This window comes from Zootoca vivipara, chromosome 9 (genome assembly GCF_963506605.1).
Source record: "Zootoca vivipara chromosome 9, rZooViv1.1, whole genome shotgun sequence".
In the NCBI taxonomy this organism is placed as follows: domain Eukaryota; kingdom Metazoa; phylum Chordata; class Lepidosauria; order Squamata; family Lacertidae; genus Zootoca; species Zootoca vivipara.
Window position 1 is genome coordinate 67,344,502 of NC_083284.1, and position 19,420 is coordinate 67,363,921.

Genomic DNA, 19,420 nt, shown 5'->3' on the forward strand with positions numbered 1-19,420 from the left:
CCTTTATGAAGAGTTGGTATTAGCTGGCAATGTGTATACTTTATCTGTGGTTGCTTTCTAGAGATCCTGTATCGAAGTCATTGACAGGCACTGGTAATCAGCTGCAGAAAGCTTCACATCCATAAGCACAGATGTATAAATGGAAAGCAGTCTTTCCCAGCATAGTCCATTCAACAGCAGTGTAATGGTTGAAAGACAGTTAATTGGGCAATGTACATTTGGAAGCAAGAAAGATGGCACTGGGAGCTGTTCCACCTGACGTGTCCAGACAAGTTATGTTCCAGTACTGCCTTTGTGTTTTTATTACTGGATTTTAATTTTACTTGGAAGGATTTACATCCTTAATGGCAGGAATTCATTAACAGCATCTGCTTTCCATGATATAGAGAAAATAGGGGTGGTTGACTTTTGCTGCTCAGCTCCCCAAGGGACTGAGCCCCCTAAGTCCAGGATCAGGCAGAGATGAATGGATGGAGGCAGAAAGCAGTGAAAGCAAGACAGCTCTTTATTTTTCTGTTGCAACAGAGTTCCCTCACCTCCTAGCAAGGAGGCAAGAGACCCAGAACCAAGAAGAAATACCTATATTAAGGGTTTGCATTTTGGCATGGAGGACATCCCCTCTACAGTCAGAAATTACATCACACATAAGGTAGGGTCGCTGTGGCTCAGGATTTAGCAAGTTTTACATAGTTCCAGACAGTTTACAGAGAACATTAGCATTTGGTAAGACAATCAGGATGTCTGTCAGACATCCCTCAATGCAGAGCATCTGGGCAAAAATGACAATGGAGATTCATAGATATAGGAGAGGAATCCATTCAGGAAGTTGTCCTGGTTGCTATCTGCCTACCTGTTCTCAGGCAAGGGGGATTAAGGAGGCAGAGGAAATATTTAGTCTTTAGGAGAGCCAAGATGTCTTTTGGATTGCTCTCCTGTACTATTTTAGACATGTGGTTTATATACTTATGTATGTGTGTTTACCTTGTGCAATTATCAACATTTATTCTATAGTTAAGACCTCAGAATTCCTTTAACACATGCACAGCTCCAAGGTTCAATTGCCAGCATCTCCAGGTAGGGGAGAAAAGACTGTATAAACCAGCCTCTTATTATTATCTAGGAATGGTCAACTAGTAAAATATACCTAGCCTCCAAAGCAATTTGTCCATAGTAGCCCTACTAAATATTTAGTAAAGGTTTTGGAAATGTTTTCAAGCAATAAGAAATATAGCTCCCACACTTTAATACTGCATCAGGGTGTATGGGGGGGTAGGGGAGGGGTAGTACCTCTGGGTTGGGGACAAATCATGCTCCTTCTAGGGTAGTTTGTCCACCTTTGGTCCCCATCCTGCACTTGACTCTCAACCTGTGGCTCCTAGAAGCTGTCAGCATGAGACAGTGGCCACACCCTTGGAAATAGTTTGAAGTGGGTGGCTAAACCAGGTGAGGGTAGCTGATAGGTCTCAAACCCTAAGTGTGTTATGGACTTCCCCTGCATATGAATACAGGCTCTGGCAGATTGAGCGGACAAGGCCAATAGTGGGTCCAATGGTCAATAAAGTGGTTTCTGCACGTGCCGTAGAGGGAAGTTAAGGGGCAGATGGAGTTTGTTAACCCAGGAAAGTTGCTCATCTAGAAAGAAAATTATGGTCCCAAACCTTTGCTGCTTGTGGGATATCTTCAAGAGAAGGCTCAGGAGTAAACCCTATACAAATCCAGAGTGGAGTCCCTAAAATGGCTGGATGGCACCTTGTACACCTCCTTCTGGCAACTCCTGCAGTCAAGCTGTGCCAAGCATATTGCTCTGCTTAGACTCAGTTGCCAACAATACTGCATCTCATTTGAATTTTGTATCTAACTGGTTACTCATTTGTCAGATTATATGGTTTATAGGGACAAGACACTTATTATTACAAGGTGTCAACTGACCCATTTGGATGTCAGCTTGTGCAGCAACATATATTTATGACATATGGACCACTGTCTGGACACTAGAGTGACCTTTGAGAAGATAGTAGTTGGCTATTTCTGCAGTTTCAAATTGAAACCAGGTTAGCAGAAAAAATTAAAAGCATTGCCAAGTTTTCTATGAAAAGAACTACTTACAGAAGTTCCAGGAAAAGACAAAAAGATATGTAAAGTCATTCAAAAGATTTATATACTAGAAATGCACTCAAATCTTTACTTTCGAACAGCAAGTTTACACATTAATAAGTTATCTGAAATTGAGTTTTTCTCTTAACAACAACAAAAATCCATGAAAACTGAACTGCAGTACTACAGTTTAGTTCAACACAAAATGTTACAATCAATGTACATAATTTAAAACTCTCTCACACCTCATTAGTTCCATAATCTACTCTGGTAATGTCTACACTACATTCACCAAAGCAATTCTCCTTCATTCCTCCAATGAAGAAAAAGGCAATTATTCCATTTGCTTAATAGAAAACATTCAGTGCAGCGTTTTCTACTACATCACTGGGGGGAAAGTGGGCTTTATCTCTTGAGAGCCAGCAGCTGCTACTGCTCTTTATGTAAAGTGATATTATAAAACAATTTCACGTGTGGAGTCCTTTTTCTGCATGATCTTGGTTGACTCAAAGAACTACTGTAGGTGCATCACTGATGGAATAAGGGAAAATACATTCATTGGTGAGATCCCACCCAATGAAGTCCTTACTTTCTTCCAAATGGATCAGACCATATTTTTAATCCTTTGGATAAAACAGGAGAGATAAAAAAGCATTTTAGAAGGCTGTTGTAATGTCAATAAATGTATGTATTCTCTACAACCTAGCTTCTCTGCATGAAGTTATACATGTGAGTACATATAACAACTGGACAAGGACCATGTCTGAAGAGATTCTGAAACATGGACTGTGATCTTCTTGGTCCCACATGCATAGGACACCATACAGATGTTATCAAGTCACTGAGAGCTCAAGGAGAATCAATAGGGTTTCACACCCCATGTTTCTCCTAATGAAAGTCATCCATCAGGGCAAACAAGACTTTTTCTGTGCCAAAACTAGGCGTGAATGGAGACTGAAATGAGTCACAATAATCTGCCTCTTCTGAATAATTTGAACATCTTGAGCATCTTGCTCAAGAAAGGGGTATTTTTGACTAAGTTGTTGCAATTGAGAACACCAGTTGGAATATTGCTCATTCAAATAGATACAGTGACTTTATTACCAGAATTATATGAAAGAAAGATAGAACAGTATTTTCAACAGTTCTTCTGAGATCAAAGGTAATTTCTTACAGAATTTCTTGCACAGGCATATTAGTACAGAATACAATGTTCTGGACCTTGTGTGAAGGGAACCTGTGTGTATCCATAACTCTGCTTCTCACCAAAATACTTAAAAGCTATGGTCCAATCTTTGTACAATAACCTCTGCTTGTAGCTGAAAGGTGGAACAGAGTGAAAAACACATACAGGTGCCCTTCTATTTGAATCACAACATGCATACTTTTTATTGAAGCATTCATATCCAGTTGCATCTTTTTTTATATGAAACAGGCTCACCTTGTACTTGTCTAAGTAATCTTTTTAGAAACGTAGAAAAGGTCATTTGGATGAATTCCTAAATTAACTCCTTTGCATGTCAACTTCTTTGGAATTGGAACACAGTATTAAGATATACATAAACACAGCTCAACTAAGCATTTAGAGCTATACCTGTAGGCTGAACATCTTCTTGTATAACACCAGCTCGATTTATTGCTTGCTCCTTTTCTGGTAAACAAAAAACATTACAGTAGGTAAGAAAGTACATTTATCCCTTAGTGTGGGAAGAAAATGATGGACACCAGCCTGCTCAAAACACCCATCTACCTCAATCGCTATTTCCAAAAGAATTTATGAGGCACTTTTCTGACTCAAAACTGCCCCTCACCCGGCCCTTCCAACCCCTTCCTCCTCATCCTGCACAAGATGAAGGGCAACTATCTGCAGTGGGGAGCGTAGTCTATTGTATAGACTCCCCACAAGTTTTAGATGTGCCTCCTCTGAAGGCATGTAATTTTGCTCCATGTTCAGGGTAACAGAATGATCCTATCGCACAGGCAGACACAGTAAAATAACTTTAAACCAATGAAGCTGGTGAGAAAGAGATAAGGGCAGAGCAGTAAGTTGATCAAGGATGCAGCCTCCATTATATGTACCGGTAGGTATTTTGGCCCCACAAGTATCTTTCATTACTTAAGGTATTTATTGCAGCACACAGCTTGAGAATTACTGGTTTAAGCACCAACAAATACTGGATTTTTACCAAGGTGGGCAGGAAACATTTAAATCATAGTAAATGAAAATGCTGGGAAAATATTTTTAAATCAGATAACAAAGTAAAAGGAAAAAATGGGCCAAAGAGCCTGAACTGTGTACCATTACTGCTTTGCTTATCTTCAACAATTAATCATCTGACTCTGTTTGTAACAGAAAGGAATATCCACATTAGGAACTGTAACATTCTTGTGTCAGATACAATGTTAAAGTTTCTGAACAACTGTTGGATATTCACCCTCGTGTTACTTATTATTCCTTATCACCATCTTTCCAATGTATGCCTTCTTTCTTTAGGAGTCTCTTCCCCCCCCCCCCAAATTAGGGAGCAAGGAAGAGAAAGTCAGGATGGTATTATACTGTATGTACAATTCATTTCTACAATACAGTACTATTATTAGTATACTGAGGCTCTGGAAACAGACTGCCTTAGTCAATGCTCCCTCTGCTGGTTTTATAATAGAAAGCACTGACTGTGCAATTTGCCCATTTTATTTTTAATAAAATTACTTCCAGAGCTGAACTACACATTTTAATCATCATGGATTAGAATTAGAGAACAGAAAAACACAAAGCATATTCAGTTTGTTATGTTGAACGACTGAAATACCTTCTCCCCACTCACATACCGTCGAACCTCTACTTACCACCGCCTCTTCTTATGGTCCTTCCAGGTTGCAACCACGGCAAACCCGGAAGTAACTGGTGGGTTTGCCGGCGTTCGTGCATGTGCAGGAGCGGCGACCGCCATTTGCGCATGCACAGAAGTGGCGATCGCCGTTCGCACATGGGCAGAAGTGGGCAATCGCTGCCTGCGCACAATGGCGCCTCTCCCAGCGACCCGTTTTGACCTCCAGACGGACCTCCAGAACAGATTATGGTCACAAATAGAGGTTCCACTGTATAGAGAGCATGGTATGATGAGTATGGGTACTAGTCATAAATGCTGCATCAGAATTGATGCTTTTGAATTGTGGTGCTGGAGGAGACTCTTGAGAGTCCCATGGACTGCAAGAAGATCAAACCTATCCATTCTTAAGGAAATCAGCCCTGAGTGCTCCCTGGAAGGACAGATCGTGAAGCTGAGGCTCCAATACTTTGGCCACCTCATGAGAAGAGAAGAATCCTTGGAAAAGACCCTGATGTTGGGAAAGATTGAGGGCACTAGGAGAAAGGGACGTCAGAGGACAAGATGGTTGGACAGTGTTCTCGAAGCTACGAACATGAGTTTGACCAAACTGCGGGAGGCAGTGCAAGACAGGAGTGCCTGGCGTGCTATGGTCCATGGGGTCACGAAGAGTCGGACACGACTAAACGACTAAACAACAACAACATAAATGCTGCTGCTTCTGTTTGTGTACTTAATATATGAGAATCAATTCCTGAGCACGACAGTCCCAGCTGCACAAACCAAAACGGTCCTAGTAGAACACCACCCCAAGGAAATACTGTGTGGTGCCCCCCTCCTTCAAAAGGAATGATGATATTTATTTGGACTGCTCCCACATCCCCATCAGTTATTGGGAGGAACACACCCACTTTCATGCTCAAGGAATGCACAAGCATTTGCACATGTTGGAAAGGGGGTGACCACGATTCTCCCTAGAGATGCATGCACATTCATTTTTCAATGACTGCACAGTTAAAGTGACGAATTTCATAAGTGAATGAGCTTTGCGGTATTAGCACCTCGGAGAGAGCTTTCCTATTTCCTCAAAGGCAAAGCTTCTTTGGTCCACTAAGTTGAGATTTGAAGTTGTATCTTAGGTGATGGCAAACATGACACTTGAACCATCAACATCCTATGCAGGCTGATGCTCTTTTCATTATAGAATTTACTCAGAAGTAGATTTATGACGTAATTCATCTAGGATATTGGGGGTTTTTTGTTTGGTTTTTTTAAAAAAACAAACAAACAAACAAACAATAAAGCAATTATATTACGTACTAGAGACGCCCATTCACTGTGTTCACAAGCATAAGGCTTTTTTCTTTTCTTTTCTAAGGGCAGGAAGAAAAAAAGCCTTATAGGCTGTTTTGGGGACCATCTCACTTGCGTTCCCCAAAGAAGCCAATTTCCACTGTAACTCGGGCCACCAAATACCCCACCCCACAAAACACAAATCTATGTGTGGTATGTTCTGTCCTCTACAACACCCGGGGGGGGGGGGTTGTTTCCATTGAAATAATAATGCTTTCCATTGACTGAAACAAAAAGGTAACAAAATCAGAGAGCTGTGTTTGACTAAATTGTAGGCGGAGTAGATTCACTGAAATAATAATAGCAAATATTAGTGTTGTTGTTGTTATTTTTATTATTACAGTACAACCCTACTTTATTATTATTATAATATTATTATTGAGGGGGAAATCTACAACCCTACTTTATTATTATTATGAGGGGGGAGATCTACAACCCTACTTTATTATTATTATTTACTGAGGAGGGGAATCTACAACCCTACAACCCACAAAAGCAGAAATACTTTTTTATTTAAAGGATCAAACATCCCCTCAGCTTTCTGAGCACCTGGATAGGCTTTTCTATAATAAGAATTCTTGTCAGCAGGCGGCTTAAAAAAAAAAGGACAGCGAAGGCGCCTGCCTGATTTCTCAAGAGGCAGGGAGTCCCTCAGTTCTCTTCATAGCGCCCAAAGCGGCTTGCCATCCAACCATTCCTTGCACCTGGGTCCGTGACAAGACCCTCGATCTCGGGTTCACATGTGCAGCTCTGCTCCCGTGTCAGGTAAAGCGGAGAGCGGGAGGGGGAGGCAAGAAAAGGCCGCTCTGAGGAAAAGCTGCGCGCGCAGCCAACGGCCGCTTCCCATTTCTTAAGATTCGAACAGGGGCGGGACTCCGGCCAAGCGGCAGAATGCCGCGCGTGCGCAGAATGCGCTCCCCGCTCGACTTACTGTACTCCTCGAGGTGCGTCAGGGGCCGAAAGTAGATGGGATAGAAGGCCGCCCCCACCACGGCCACGAAGCCGCCGAAGATCAGCAGCGTGCGCGGCACGCGAGCCATGAGGAGACGCCGCGGAGCCGAGCACGACCTCTCTCCCCTTCCGCCCTCGGAGGAAACTCCTTCTGCTTCCGGGAGCGAAGAGCGGACTCGGAACAGAGGAGCAACGAGTTCCCTTGACTGCCCCCTGGCGGCGGCGGATGGAAACAACCCAAGTCCGCGAAACGACATGCAGACTTGCCACCTAAAGTTGCCTTAGCTTGCAGGTCTCTGGTGCAACGATTCTAATCACAGGGGACCTTGGAAATTCTCCTCTTATTTTGGGATGCAACTATTGTGGGATTTCCAGAGGAGGAAATAAAAAAAGCCCGTGGCATCCTCACTAATGCATATTAGTAAATTTGCCCTGGGCGCACGTTTCTGAAGGGCGCATCCATGATCTAGCCAGACTCCCCACAATCGATGCACAATCGCTCTTTCTGCCCTTGGTAGAAAGCGATGGCAACATATTGGAGCAGCCCTGAGCATATAAATGCTTGCTGCTCCTCTGGGAGGGGAAGCTGCTGTCCCTCTGGCCTGATCCTGCAGGCTCTTCTATCCAAACAAACCAGAATGAACACTCAGTTTTCCCAGCACCTTGATAAATAAATCCATGTAGGAGAAGCCTTTCACTAACTTGCTAAAACTAATGGCACTGTCTTAAATTGAAAACCATTTCTGAAACAGCAAGCAGAGGCGTAGCCAGGATCAAAACTAGGGGGGGGGGGCAAGCCATGGTCGTTCAGGGGCGGGGCCAAGGCACGGAAGGGGAGGGGCCACGAAGTGGGCGGGGCTAAAGGGCCAGCGGGCCTGATGATATTGTGGCGGCAGCAGCAGCGGCCACCTTGTGCTTCTGGGGCTGGTAGCGTTGGCGGCTACCCTGCTTGGCTAGAGAGGACGGGAGGGTCGGGCAGGCGAGAGGGGGTGGCAGGGCGGGCGAGGGTGAGGCAAGACATGGCCGCAGCCACGACGGCTCCGAGGCATTGCTGCATATCAGCATAATATTTCAACCATGGTTCAAGCCCCACCTTAGGAAAAAAATCCTGCATTGCAGGGGGTTGGACTAGATGACCCTTGTGGTCCCATCCCACTACAATTTTATGATTCTATTGATATATTACCATAGCATATGCATCATTCTGCTTTCTTGAATTGTTCTACTCCTAGGCATAGCATCCAACTCCTAGAGGCCTAGGTGCCCCCCCAATTACTGGTAAATACCGTATTTGAAAGAGTCATCCCCCCATGTTGATGGGCTTTCTATGTGGGGCTTATCTGCCCCCCCCGTATTTTATTAAGGATGGAAGAGGGAGGGAAGGAAGGAAGAAATAGAGAGAGAGATAACTCATATTTGTGGGTGTCTCTGGATGACGCTGTGATGCTGGAACTCTGCAGCAAGAGGACAGGAGGGTCGGGCAGGCGAGAGGGGGTGGAAGGGCGGGCGAGGGCGGGGCAAGGCATGGCCGCAGCCACGACGGCTCCAAGGCGTTGCTGCATATCAGCATAATATTTCAACCATGGTTCAAGCCCTACCTTAGGGAAAAAATCCTGCATTGCTGCGGGTTGGACTAGATGACCCTTGTTGTTCCTTCCGACTACAATTCTATGATTCTATTGATATATTACCATACCATATGCATCGTTCTGCTTTCTTGAATTGTCCTACTCCTAGGCATAGCAGCCAACTCCTAGAGGCCTAGGTGCCTCTCCCCCCCCCAATTACTGGTAAATACCGTATTTGAAAGAGTCATCCCCCCATGTTGATGGGCTTTCTATGAGGGGCTTATCTGCCCCCCCCCGGTATTTTATTAAGGATGGAAGAGGGAGGGAGGGAAGGAAGGAAGAAATAGAGAGAGGGATAACTCATATTTGTGGGTGCCTCTGGGTGACGCTGTGATGCTGGAACTCTGCATGTACAGGAGCCTTGTAAGCAGCTTTCTCTCTGCTTGATTTACAGCAGGCACGTCCAACAGGTAGATTGTGATCTACCAGTAGATCACTGGTAGGTCACTGGCACCCCTAAAAAAAGCTCACCCAAAATTTTCCTCCTCCCTCAAAAAAGTTGAACTATGACCTGAAGCCCTAAACAAAAATGGGCCTCCCTCCCTCCTAAAAGAAGCTTCCCTTCCTTTAAAAAAAACTCAACAGCTTTGACCTGAACCCCCCAAAAGGGGGTAGATCACCCCCAGTTTTAAACTCTGAGTAGATCAGAGTCTCTTGGGAGGTGGCCACCCCTGATTTACAGTATACAGATGCAGGAGGAGGGGCAGACTGGAACACCAATGCTTTTTATAAACATCACTGTGTCTGTCAAAGCTACAGCCTCCCCCCTTTCTTATTCACTTCTTTTTAGCCTTGCAGAGCCACCTTAGTCAAATTGAATCCTCTGAGTCTGCACCCTCATTAAATCACCAATAGAACTCTTAATGCTCCTGAATGCTCATTAACAACTCCCACTTAAGAACAATAGGGTGAAATGGTCAGTTATCGAATCTTGCCTGGGGATATATGCTCCATTGTCTTAACTGCTTAACTACTGGTAGCCACTTTGCTTTATTTATTTGATGTGTTTTTGTTACTGCTGTGTCCCCCCCCCCAGCAAGCGAAGACTTAGCTGCTCTTGCTAAAGCAAAGCCCTTTCCACTTCAGTTTTTGGAGGGGAAAAGTGCTGGTTAGGGTCTGTAAAATACATTAATTTTTTTGCTTCTGGGGGGGGGCAGCTGCCCCCTCCTGCCCCCCCTGCCTACGCCCATGACAGCAAGCACGTGTTTTGTTTGCCTTGGGGGGGGGACACACTCCCTGAGCCAAGAAAAGGGGGAACGAAGGACCAGTAGGTTTCCTCTGGGGGACCAGCAGATTGCAGGCTGTTGTTCCCCAGGTTTTTTTCCCCCCCTGCGGTTGGCGAGGATTCGTTTTCAGAGCAGATCTTGCCCTGCTGGAGGGCAGGGGAGTGAGGGGAACAGATGCAGTGTTATTGTTATTATTTATTGAATTTATATATCACCCTATACCCAGGGGTCTCAAGGTGATTCACAGAATAAAATCAAGATATAAAACCACAAAATGCCTAACATATCGCAGCACACATATCGCAGGAGAAAATGGATAGGCAAGCTGTCTTTCAGTGAACCTTGCCTGCCATTATTTGTCTTCTTCATTGGGGAATCATCACAACCTATAAGCAGCTGAGGAACCCCAGCATATGCCAGAACACACTTTGACAAGTCACTGTTCTATGCTATCTCCCCCATTTTAAATTTTACTGTATATTAAATGTCTGTGGGGCGGGGATAATGGGAATGCACATTTTAGGGTACACAATTGCAACATTGGTTGTTTTTGCAGCTGGGGGGGGGCTGCTTGAAGGGCATAAGGCCAGGAATATGAGAAGATTGCTCCTGTGGTGGAATATGGTTGCATTTCCTGCTCAACCGGTTCAAGCCTCTCATAAAGTCAACTGAGGCTGGATAAAATCTTTTCAAGGGGAAAATCTTTTCTCTTTTACTACTTCCCATCACATGAAAGGGAGTGATTCCTTTTTTTTAACATTGTTTTCTACTTTAGTTTGATACTTGTCCTCAGTTTGATGAAAAATCTAAACAGAGAAAAATCCAGAACATACTACCAAATATGGCACATTATTCTTTACACTTAGAGCTAAATCAGACGTTGTAGTGCTTGATGTGAACAATATCTCCTGCTTTTAATAATAATAAAACCCACAAGAGAGGGATCACTAAGGAGCCCCTGGGGGGCTTTAACCCCTCTGCACTGTTTCCCTTAATTAAATTCCCCATTGTTGTTGTTTAGTCGTTTAGTCGTGTCCGACTCTTTGTGACCCCATGGACCAGAGCACACCAGGCACTCCTGTCTTCCACTGCCTCCTGCAGTTTGGTCAGACTCATGTTGGTAGCTTCAAGAACACTGTCCAACCAGCCCCATATCTGCTGCTATTTGCCTTGCAGGGGAAAACATATAAAGCAGTTGCTCATATGGTTTCTATCGCAGCTATGGTCTGCCACAGCTCTCTGTGTGTGATGATTTAAACAGCAAAAACATTGCAAGGAAAGGTTAAAAATACCTCCCTACAGCCCTACTGCAAATTCTCTTTCCTCCTCTTAACAAATCTCTTGCATTGTGTCTACCGTGTTTCTCCGAAAATAAGACACCGTCTTATATTTATTTTTCCTAAAAAAAAAACCCACACTATGGCTTATTTTCAGGGGATGTTTTATTTTTTTCCTCCTCCTCCTGCCATGGCCGGCATTGCTGCTGCTGCACCCATCACTATGTCTTATTTTCGGGGTATGGCTTATATTCCTTGAATGCTTAAAAATCCTGCTACGGCTTATTTTATGGCTACGGCTTATTTTTGGAGAAACAGGGTAGCCTGGCCCTTAATAGAAGGACTGGCATTCTGTTGTTTCCTTATGGAAAAATAGTCATAGAATCATAGAATTGGAGAGTTGGGAGGGGCTTTGATCTGGATCTTGAAGACATGTGTAAATGTGAGTGGTTTTTAAAATGTGGTTTGCACCTGGGGGGAAAGAAGAGCATCACACAAGGAGGAGATAGTTCACACCATACGGCATAACTGTCTCCCTGTTTTAAGTTGTGTTCCCATTCCGGATATTCTCACAGACCAGTTTACACCTCAATAAAGAGTTGCAGGTCTGCGATTGGAGGTCATCAGCGGACAAAACCGCTCCTTCAGCTAGGAAACACATCCAGGCAGGTTAACCCTGGAAACAAATGGATTGTGAAGCCTAGAGGCTCTTATACAACATCCATAAGATGCTCTGGCTGGGGTCCTGCTGCAACTCCACGATGTGCACATATATCCCAGCTCCCTTGTTTACAAGAAGCACAGCCTTATTTTCCAGCACCTCCCTGGTTTGGCTATCACTGAGTCACCCTGTTGCTCCATCTTCCACAGTGCTGTCTATTCTGACTGTCAGCAAATGCCTTTCCTAGCCCCGCTATGTGAGACCCCCTCAAGTAAAGGTGCCAGATCTCTCTCTTTTTAATTTAAATTTTTATTTATACTTTTCAGTTTATACATTTCACTGATTTTACAATCTTTTTGACATTTTGAACCTTGACTTCCTTCCCCTTCTTTCTGCGGTTCCTTAAATTTATTTTTAATACCTTCCGCATATCCAAATTAACTTAATGTCCTCATTTACTCATCTTCTTTAAATATATACTCTTATGAAACTGCAGGTTATTACAATAACCCTGTCAATATTTTTATCCGTTTACTATTTATCTGTAAATATTCAATAAACAATTTCCATTCTTTTATAAAGAAAAGTTTGTTATCTTGATTTCTCTTTCTTCTGGTGAGTTTTGCCATTTCTGCATATTCCATAAGTTTTTGTATCCATTCTTTGCTGGGAATTTTGCTTCTTTCCATTTTGGGGTGAGTAACATTCTTGCTGGTGAAGGTGCCAGATCTCGAACATGGGACTTTTCTGCACCCCAAAGCATGGTGTTTTAGCACTGAAAAGCCACAACCCTCCTTTGTAGCTCTTCGGGGTTCATGATCTTCATACGGATCTCTCAAAAACTTAAAATCTCTGAATGGCTGGGAGAGGCACCTTTAATTTTCCACACGACCATCCTGGGCACACTCCCTTGAGGAGAGGCAGCCCAGTGGGACTTAAGAATGATCAGCATACTATTAAACATCTCCATGCGTGTCATTCCTTAGAACAGGCATCCCCAAACTTCAGCCCTCCAGATGTTTTGGACTACAATTCCCATCTTCCCCGACCACTGGTCCTGTTAGCTAGGGGTCATGGGAGTTGTAGGCCAAAACATCTGGAGGGCCGCAGTTTGGGGATGCCTGGCTTAGAACATGGGTAGGCAAACTAAGGCCCGGGGGCCGGATCCAGCCCCATCGCCTTCTAAATCCGTCCCACAGACGGTCCAGGAATCAGCATGTTTTTACATGAGTCGAATGTGTCGTTTTATTTAAAATGCATCTCTGGGTTATTTGTGGGGCCTGCCTGGTGTTTTTACATGAGTAGAATGTGTCCTTTTATTTCTGGGTTATTTGTGGGGCCGAGGAATCTCTGGGTTATTTGTGGGGGCGAGGAATTCGTTCATTATTATTTCCCCCCAAAATATAGTCTGGCCCCCAAGGTCTCGGGATCTGTGGACTGGCCCCCTACTGAAAAAGTTTGCTGACCCCTGGCTTAGAAGAATAAAGAAAAGGGCTGCCATCGGCGTACCAACACCCTTAGCTTTAGAAGGGACTCCATTGGTCATCTAGCCCAACCCCCTGCAATACCAGGACTGGGCAAACTATAATTCGCGACAGTAATACAGGAGGCACAGAAAAAGATTTTTCGATTTGCCACAGGGGTGCTGTAATGTCTCAGGGAGTTCTTTGGGGGGGAGAGGGAGGGGATCCAACCCATTAATACAATGGAATGAGACTTGGTAGCCACCTGCCAGAGGTGCCAACTTGAACTAAAATATTGGGAAGGGAGCAGGTAAGCCTTGCCTCGCATAATCGACCACAAGACGCAGCGCCCACACGCCATTTGAATGGCACTCGGAGGGGGGGAACCCCCCTCGAATATTTTATGGGGGGGGCGAAGGGACCTCAGCCCGAAAGAGTTGGCTCCTATGCCACCTGCCATGTCTGATCTAGTTGAGATTACTGCATTGCGCGGGGTTGGACTAGATGACCCTCGGGTCCCCTGCCCAATTAGCAAGGATTCTCAGTCGCCCCTTGACAGCTGGTTGCAGCCGCCCGGCGGCGGCGGGGGGGGGGGGAATCCTCTGCACGCGCTTAGAGGCACCATCGGGGTTTTCCTTTCGCCGCCGTGGCGCGCCGAGCCCAAGGCGCACCTGCCGCGCCCGGCTGGCTCCTCCTGCTTCCTCCTCCAAGCCGGAGGCATCGCCCGCCAGGAAGCCGGATCCGTGTCGCAAACAGAGCCACACACCCATCTCGCTCCGAGACAGGGTTTCCCGGCTCGGCCAAGTCACCCCCGAGGAAGAGGAGGAGGAGAAGCTGGCACAGCTATGGAGAGCGCCGTGGGGCGCACGGTGCGTCTCCGGGCAGCTGCCGGTTGCCTCTGCCTCCTCTGGCTGCTCCTGGTGAGTTGGCTCCTCGGGTCTCCTGCCACGTGGGTGCTCGCCTGGGGGAGAGGGGGGCAAAGTTATTGTGCCATCGGTTTTGGGTGCCTGGCGCCCACTTCATTTCCTCTTCTTCCTTTTTCGCCAAAGTTATGCCATCGGTTATGCCGATCGGTTCGCCAAAGTTATGCCACCCACTTCTTCTTCTTCTTCTTCCTCCTCCTCCTCTATATTTTTTATTACATTTTCTGTCTTACAATCTAAAATACACATTTTACATCCTTAAAATATCAATGAATTCCCTTCTTCTCTTTCCATGGTTCATTTTACTGTACATATCAGCAGTGCCTTTTTTTCTGGGGGGACACAGACCCCTAAACATTTTGTGAATCTAAGTTTGGCCGCATTGAGGGGCAGTATTTCAACATGAGTAGGAAAATGAGAGTACCCCTGAAAATTTTTTAAAGAAAAAAAGCACTGCATATCAGAAATCCCTACATGTTTTACAAAAACTATAGCATTCCGCATTCCATTATTGCATCCATCAGAACTTATTTACACTGTTGAATTTATCTTAATGCTGCCAGTGGTTTCAGCTGTACACAACTATTTCCCATATATTCAATAAACGTTTTCCAATCTTCTTTAAACGTATGTTCTTCTTGTTCTCTTATTCTATATGTTAAGTCTGCAAGTTGTGCTTATTTCTTCTTCTTCTTCTTCTTCTTCTTCTTCTTCTTCTTCTTCTTCTTCTTCTTCTTCTTCTTCTTCTTCTTCTTCCTCTTCTTCCTCTTCTTCCTCTTCTTCCTCTTCTTCCTCTTCTTCCTATTCCCCTCTTCCTTTTTGAAACCAATATTTTATTGTACATTTTCCCCAAAAGCCATAGCACAGCAATATAGTTGTTGTTGTTGTTGTTGTTGTTGTTGTTGTTTAGTCGTGTCCGACTCTTTGTGACCCCATGGACCAGAGCACGGCAGGCACTCCTGTCTTCCACTGCCTCCCACAGTTTGGTCAAACTCATGTTAGTAGCTTCGAGAACACTGTCCAACCATCTCGTCCTCTGTCGTCCCCTTCTCCTTGTGCCCTCAATATTTCCCAACATCAGGGTCCTTTCCAGGGAGTCATCTCTTCTCATGAGGTGGCCAAAGTATTGGAGCCTCAACTTCAGGATCTGTCCTTCCAGTGAGCACTCAGGGCTGATTTCCTTCAGAATGGATAGGTTTGATCTTCTTGCAGTCCATGGGACTCTCAAGAGTCTCCTCCAGCATCATAATTCAAAAGCATCAATCCTTCGGCGATCAGCCTTCTTTATGGTCCAGCTCTCACTTCCATACATCACTACTGGGAAAACCATAGCTTTAACTATACAGACCTTTGTTGGCAAGGTGATGTCTCTGCTTTTTAAGATGCTGTCTAGGTTTGTCGTTGCTTTTCTCCCAAGAAGCAGGCGTCTTTTAATTTCCCGACTGCTGTAATTAAAGTTCACTTTTGCATCAGTTGCCCTTAAATATTAAAGAAGTTAACGTATGGCATCTCCCCCCCCCTTAGAAAAGTGTGCCATCTTTTGGAAAGGAGACATTGCTGACAACACCTGTCACTCCCCAGCCCAAACCTGATGTATTTTATGAAGATTTCATTCATCTGAATGTTTTGAACAAAAGAGTTCTCAACGATACTGAAATCTCCATTGACTATTTATGCTCAGAACCTTGCACTGTTACTATAGAAGCCATAGCGTCACTGGAATTCAGAACTGCTGTGTCCGTCTATAAGGAGAGGTGGGAGAACGACAAGCATCTCCACACCACTAGAAACAGAACTGTGAACTTGAAATTTCCAAACAGCATGGTTTTCAGAGATGACTATTTCATCAGACGCTCCATCATCGTACACACAGTGATACTATATGCTTGGATTATTCACAAACAAAGAGGGATGCCCCGTGGTAAACAAAAGGAAGGCTACTTGCAGGCTATTGCAAAGGACTACACTTTGCTGGAGTCCGTTCCACCTTTCGAACGTCCCTACAAAGAACACCGAGTGTGTATGAAATGGAGCTTGGAATATACCTGGAGGCTCCAGGCAAACATAATGCGTTGGTGTCCTCATGAGAATGGTAAGTATTTTTCTTATGTGCACCGGAACAGCACATTGTGTGAATGAATTTGCGAGTAACAAGGTGCTCACCCGGTGGCGTATCTTTGAAATCTGCAGTCTGGACTCGATTGACATTTTGCATGTGGGTTTTTCAGGCATATTAGGGGAGGGCTTAGGGAGTAGAACTGTCTACTGGCTGATGGTGTCACAAAGGTCCTTAACTGAGCATTTCGAGAGTCTTTTCCTTACTGCTTTTCTTAGAGGGATGGGACATCTGGAAGCCTCTGAGTTGAAAGACGACAGATTGCCCTAACAGAGTACAGTCGTACCTTGGTTTTTTAATGGCTTAGTTGCCAAGCGTTTTGGCTCCCAACCGATTGAAAACCGGAAGTGATTGTTCTGGTTTTCGAACGTTCTTTCGGAAGCCAAATGTCTGGCGGGGCTTCCGCAGCTTCCGATTGGTTGCAGGAGCTTCCTGCAGCCAATCAAAAGCCGCGCCTTGGAAGTTGAATGTTTTGGAAGTCAAACAAACTTCCGGAATGGATTCCGTTTTTACTTCCAAGGTACGTCTGTATCTGATCTTCCTCCTTCTCAGTTTTCTGAAGGTATCGCTCCTGCCCACATGAAATTGTTAAAGCCGAGGGCATGTATGTGAATAAACTCCCACTTGCAATATCATAGAGATTGTATATTAGTCAATGTTTCAGATTTATTGGCAAACCAAGTGATGTGAATGATTCTGCATGAGCTTTTAGGCTCCCAAGTTCCCTCTCCTCTCCTTCTTCATGTCTGCAAGGAGAAGATTGGAAGCTTTCATTTGCATTTTTAAACAAACCACTGTTCTCTGTTAACATCCAAACTCAAGGAACTGTGGGTTATTTATTTGATCGTTTGTTTGAACAAGCTAGAATCAGACCTTGGTTTCAGATCCTGACTTGTTTTGAAACTGCCAGGCAGAATGAAAAGGAACTTCACCCTGGCTCTGTAAGAGGGATATGAAAGCAGCTGTGCCATTTAGGGCTCCTCCACACTACAGGTTCAAGAGTTTTTCCTGCTTCCAAGAGGTATTTTGCTTGTCTCGCCACTTCCCCCAGGAAAACCCACTGTTTCCCGCTGAATCGGAACACATGTTGGGGGAAACCAATTGACGTTTGTTCTGATTCAGCCGTAAACTGGGAGAAAGTGGCAGGACAGGAAGAAGCATGAACAAACCCTGGTGTGCAAACAGCAGAACGATATCTCATGCATCTCTACTTGTAAACACTACCAAGAACAAAAATTTGCATTGGAACCTAGATCCCGTAGATAATGTGACTGGAATGGTGCATAAAACTCACCTGCAGTGAAGTTCCAAGCTGAACTCGTGGTGCCAAACCTATTAAACTGCCTGCCATGCGTGATCTCATTAGCAAAGATTTATGAACAATGTAGAATTATATAATTGTAATGGAATGCGGGATTATCTGATGTGGCTTTTCCCTGCCCAGTGCTGCGCTGTGCAACAATTTAGTACAATTATACTGTTTTGTAGGTAGCAAACAAGGCTTACAAAGGCCCACCCACATCTTTCTACCAGTGCAATGTTCTGAATCATTTGGCATTGCTGCTTTGCGATGGTCCAGCCATTGTTGCCTTCATCCTCAGCACTTCATTGCCAGAACAGTTGTTTTAATAAGGCCCAGCTACTGGTGTATTGGGACGCGGGTGGCGCTGTGGTGTAAACCACTGAGCCTTGGGCTTGCCAATTGGAAGGTCAGCAGTTCAAATCCCCGCAATGGGATGAGCTCCCATTGTTCGGTCCCAGCTCCTGCCAACCTAGCAGTTCAAAAGCACATCAAAGTGCAAGTAGATAAATAGGTACCGCTACAGCGGAAAGGTAAACGGTGTTTCCGTGTGCTGCTCTGGTTCGCCAGAAGCGGCTTAGTCATGCTGGCCACATGACCTGGAAGCTGTATGCCGGCTCCCTCGGCCAGTAAAGTGAGATGAGCGCCGCAACCACAGAGTCATCCATGACTGGACCTAACGGTCAGGGTCCCTTTACCTTTTTATCCTATTATAAACTAGGGAGATGTTAAGATATTCTCACCCTAACCTCCGTTATTTACAAAGCAGTTCAATTATATGTCCCGTGTTGCAAAGTTAAGTGTTTTTGCTGTGCACTGGCATAGAAATAGGAGCTGTATATGGCAAGAGGGCATGTAGGCTTCCCCGATCTGGTGCCCTCCCGATCTTTTGGACTACAACTCCCAGCTATTTGCAGTTCCCCGCATATTAAGAATGATTGCATTTTGCAGACGTCGTTGAGATCCTCAGCTTTCCGTACGCCTCCAGTGGAGAGATGACAGGAATTGTGAAGAAGTTTCAGAAATTTGAGAACAGAGAGCTTGAAATAATCAGAAAGCGCCAGAACGGTTACCCAAAGTAAGAAAATTTTAAAACGCCCTAAAAAATAACTGCCTTTGCACTTTTAAAGCATGCATTCTTTCCCTTCCAACTGTCTCCCTCTTCTGGCTGCCTTTCTGTTTGTCGGAATCCTGTTTTGTCATGGAAAATGTCATAAATTATATGGGTGCTGTGGGGCTTTTTTATGCAGTTCCCCTCCCCTGAGGAATCTTCAGTTGGTTCCCTCCAGGTTTTGTATGTTAAGTTCCTCCTGGTGGAGCTTGTGAGACACATGGGGGTGTAACGGATAGAAAGCTTTTTTTAAAAAAAACCATTTATTAGATTTTTACCCCAGATCTTCCTCCAAAGGACCCCGGACTGCCAAACATATCAACAGTAGTACTATCTTAATACTGTACTTGGGTGTGTAGCATGTGAAAGTTTCTTCTTATTTTCAAATTTATTTATTTGATTTTCCATATAAAAATTTATACTCACACCACAACATATTACATAAAAACACAAATCCCCTGGACCTTCCTCCTCCCCATATTGTTAAACCAG

The 19,420-nt window shown here is 44.6% G+C and overlaps 2 protein-coding genes across 4 annotated transcripts in view; one reads left to right on the top strand and one right to left on the bottom strand.

Moving 5' to 3' along the window:
• Positions 1 to 487: 487 nt before the first annotated feature.
• On the bottom strand, positions 488 to 7,385 carry SMIM20 (small integral membrane protein 20). The gene is made up of 3 exons (XM_035113858.2): positions 7,204 to 7,385; positions 3,689 to 3,745; positions 488 to 2,717 (listed from the first exon to the last, which is right to left on the bottom strand). Exons 1-3 carry the CDS (start codon positions 7,310 to 7,312, stop codon positions 2,680 to 2,682), a joined length of 204 nt encoding a protein of 67 aa, XP_034969749.2. The 5' UTR covers positions 7,313 to 7,385; the 3' UTR covers positions 488 to 2,679.
• Positions 7,386 to 14,185: 6,800 nt separating this feature from the next.
• SEL1L3 (SEL1L family member 3) overlaps positions 14,186 to 19,420 on the top strand; it is a 40,748-nt gene continuing 35,513 nt past the window's right edge. Inside the window, exons 1-3 of one of the 3 annotated variants that reach the window (XM_035113502.2) lie at positions 14,186 to 14,398; positions 15,926 to 16,493; positions 18,769 to 18,895. In XM_035113502.2, the coding sequence (XP_034969393.2) occupies positions 14,324 to 14,398; positions 15,926 to 16,493; positions 18,769 to 18,895 (770 nt within the window). In that variant the 5' untranslated portion in view covers positions 14,186 to 14,323. The remainder of the gene's footprint in view (positions 14,399 to 15,925; positions 16,494 to 18,768; positions 18,896 to 19,420) is intronic. The other 2 variants (XM_060278936.1, XM_060278937.1) reach the window with 2 other exon arrangements.

Bases quoted from the DNA above. Each gene is read 5' to 3' on its own strand.
- SMIM20 (XM_035113858.2), bottom strand. From the start codon at position 7,312: ATGGCTCGCGTGCCGCGCACGCTGCTGATCTTCGGCGGCTTCGTGGCC. The intron at 3,746-7,203 runs GTAAGTCGAGCG...TTTGTTTACCAG, and splicing joins GACGCACCTCGAGGAGTACA to AAAAGGAGCAAGCAATAAAT. The intron at 2,718-3,688 runs GTATAGCTCTAA...TTTTATCCAAAG, and splicing joins AGAAGATGTTCAGCCTACAG to GATTAAAAATATGGTCTGAT.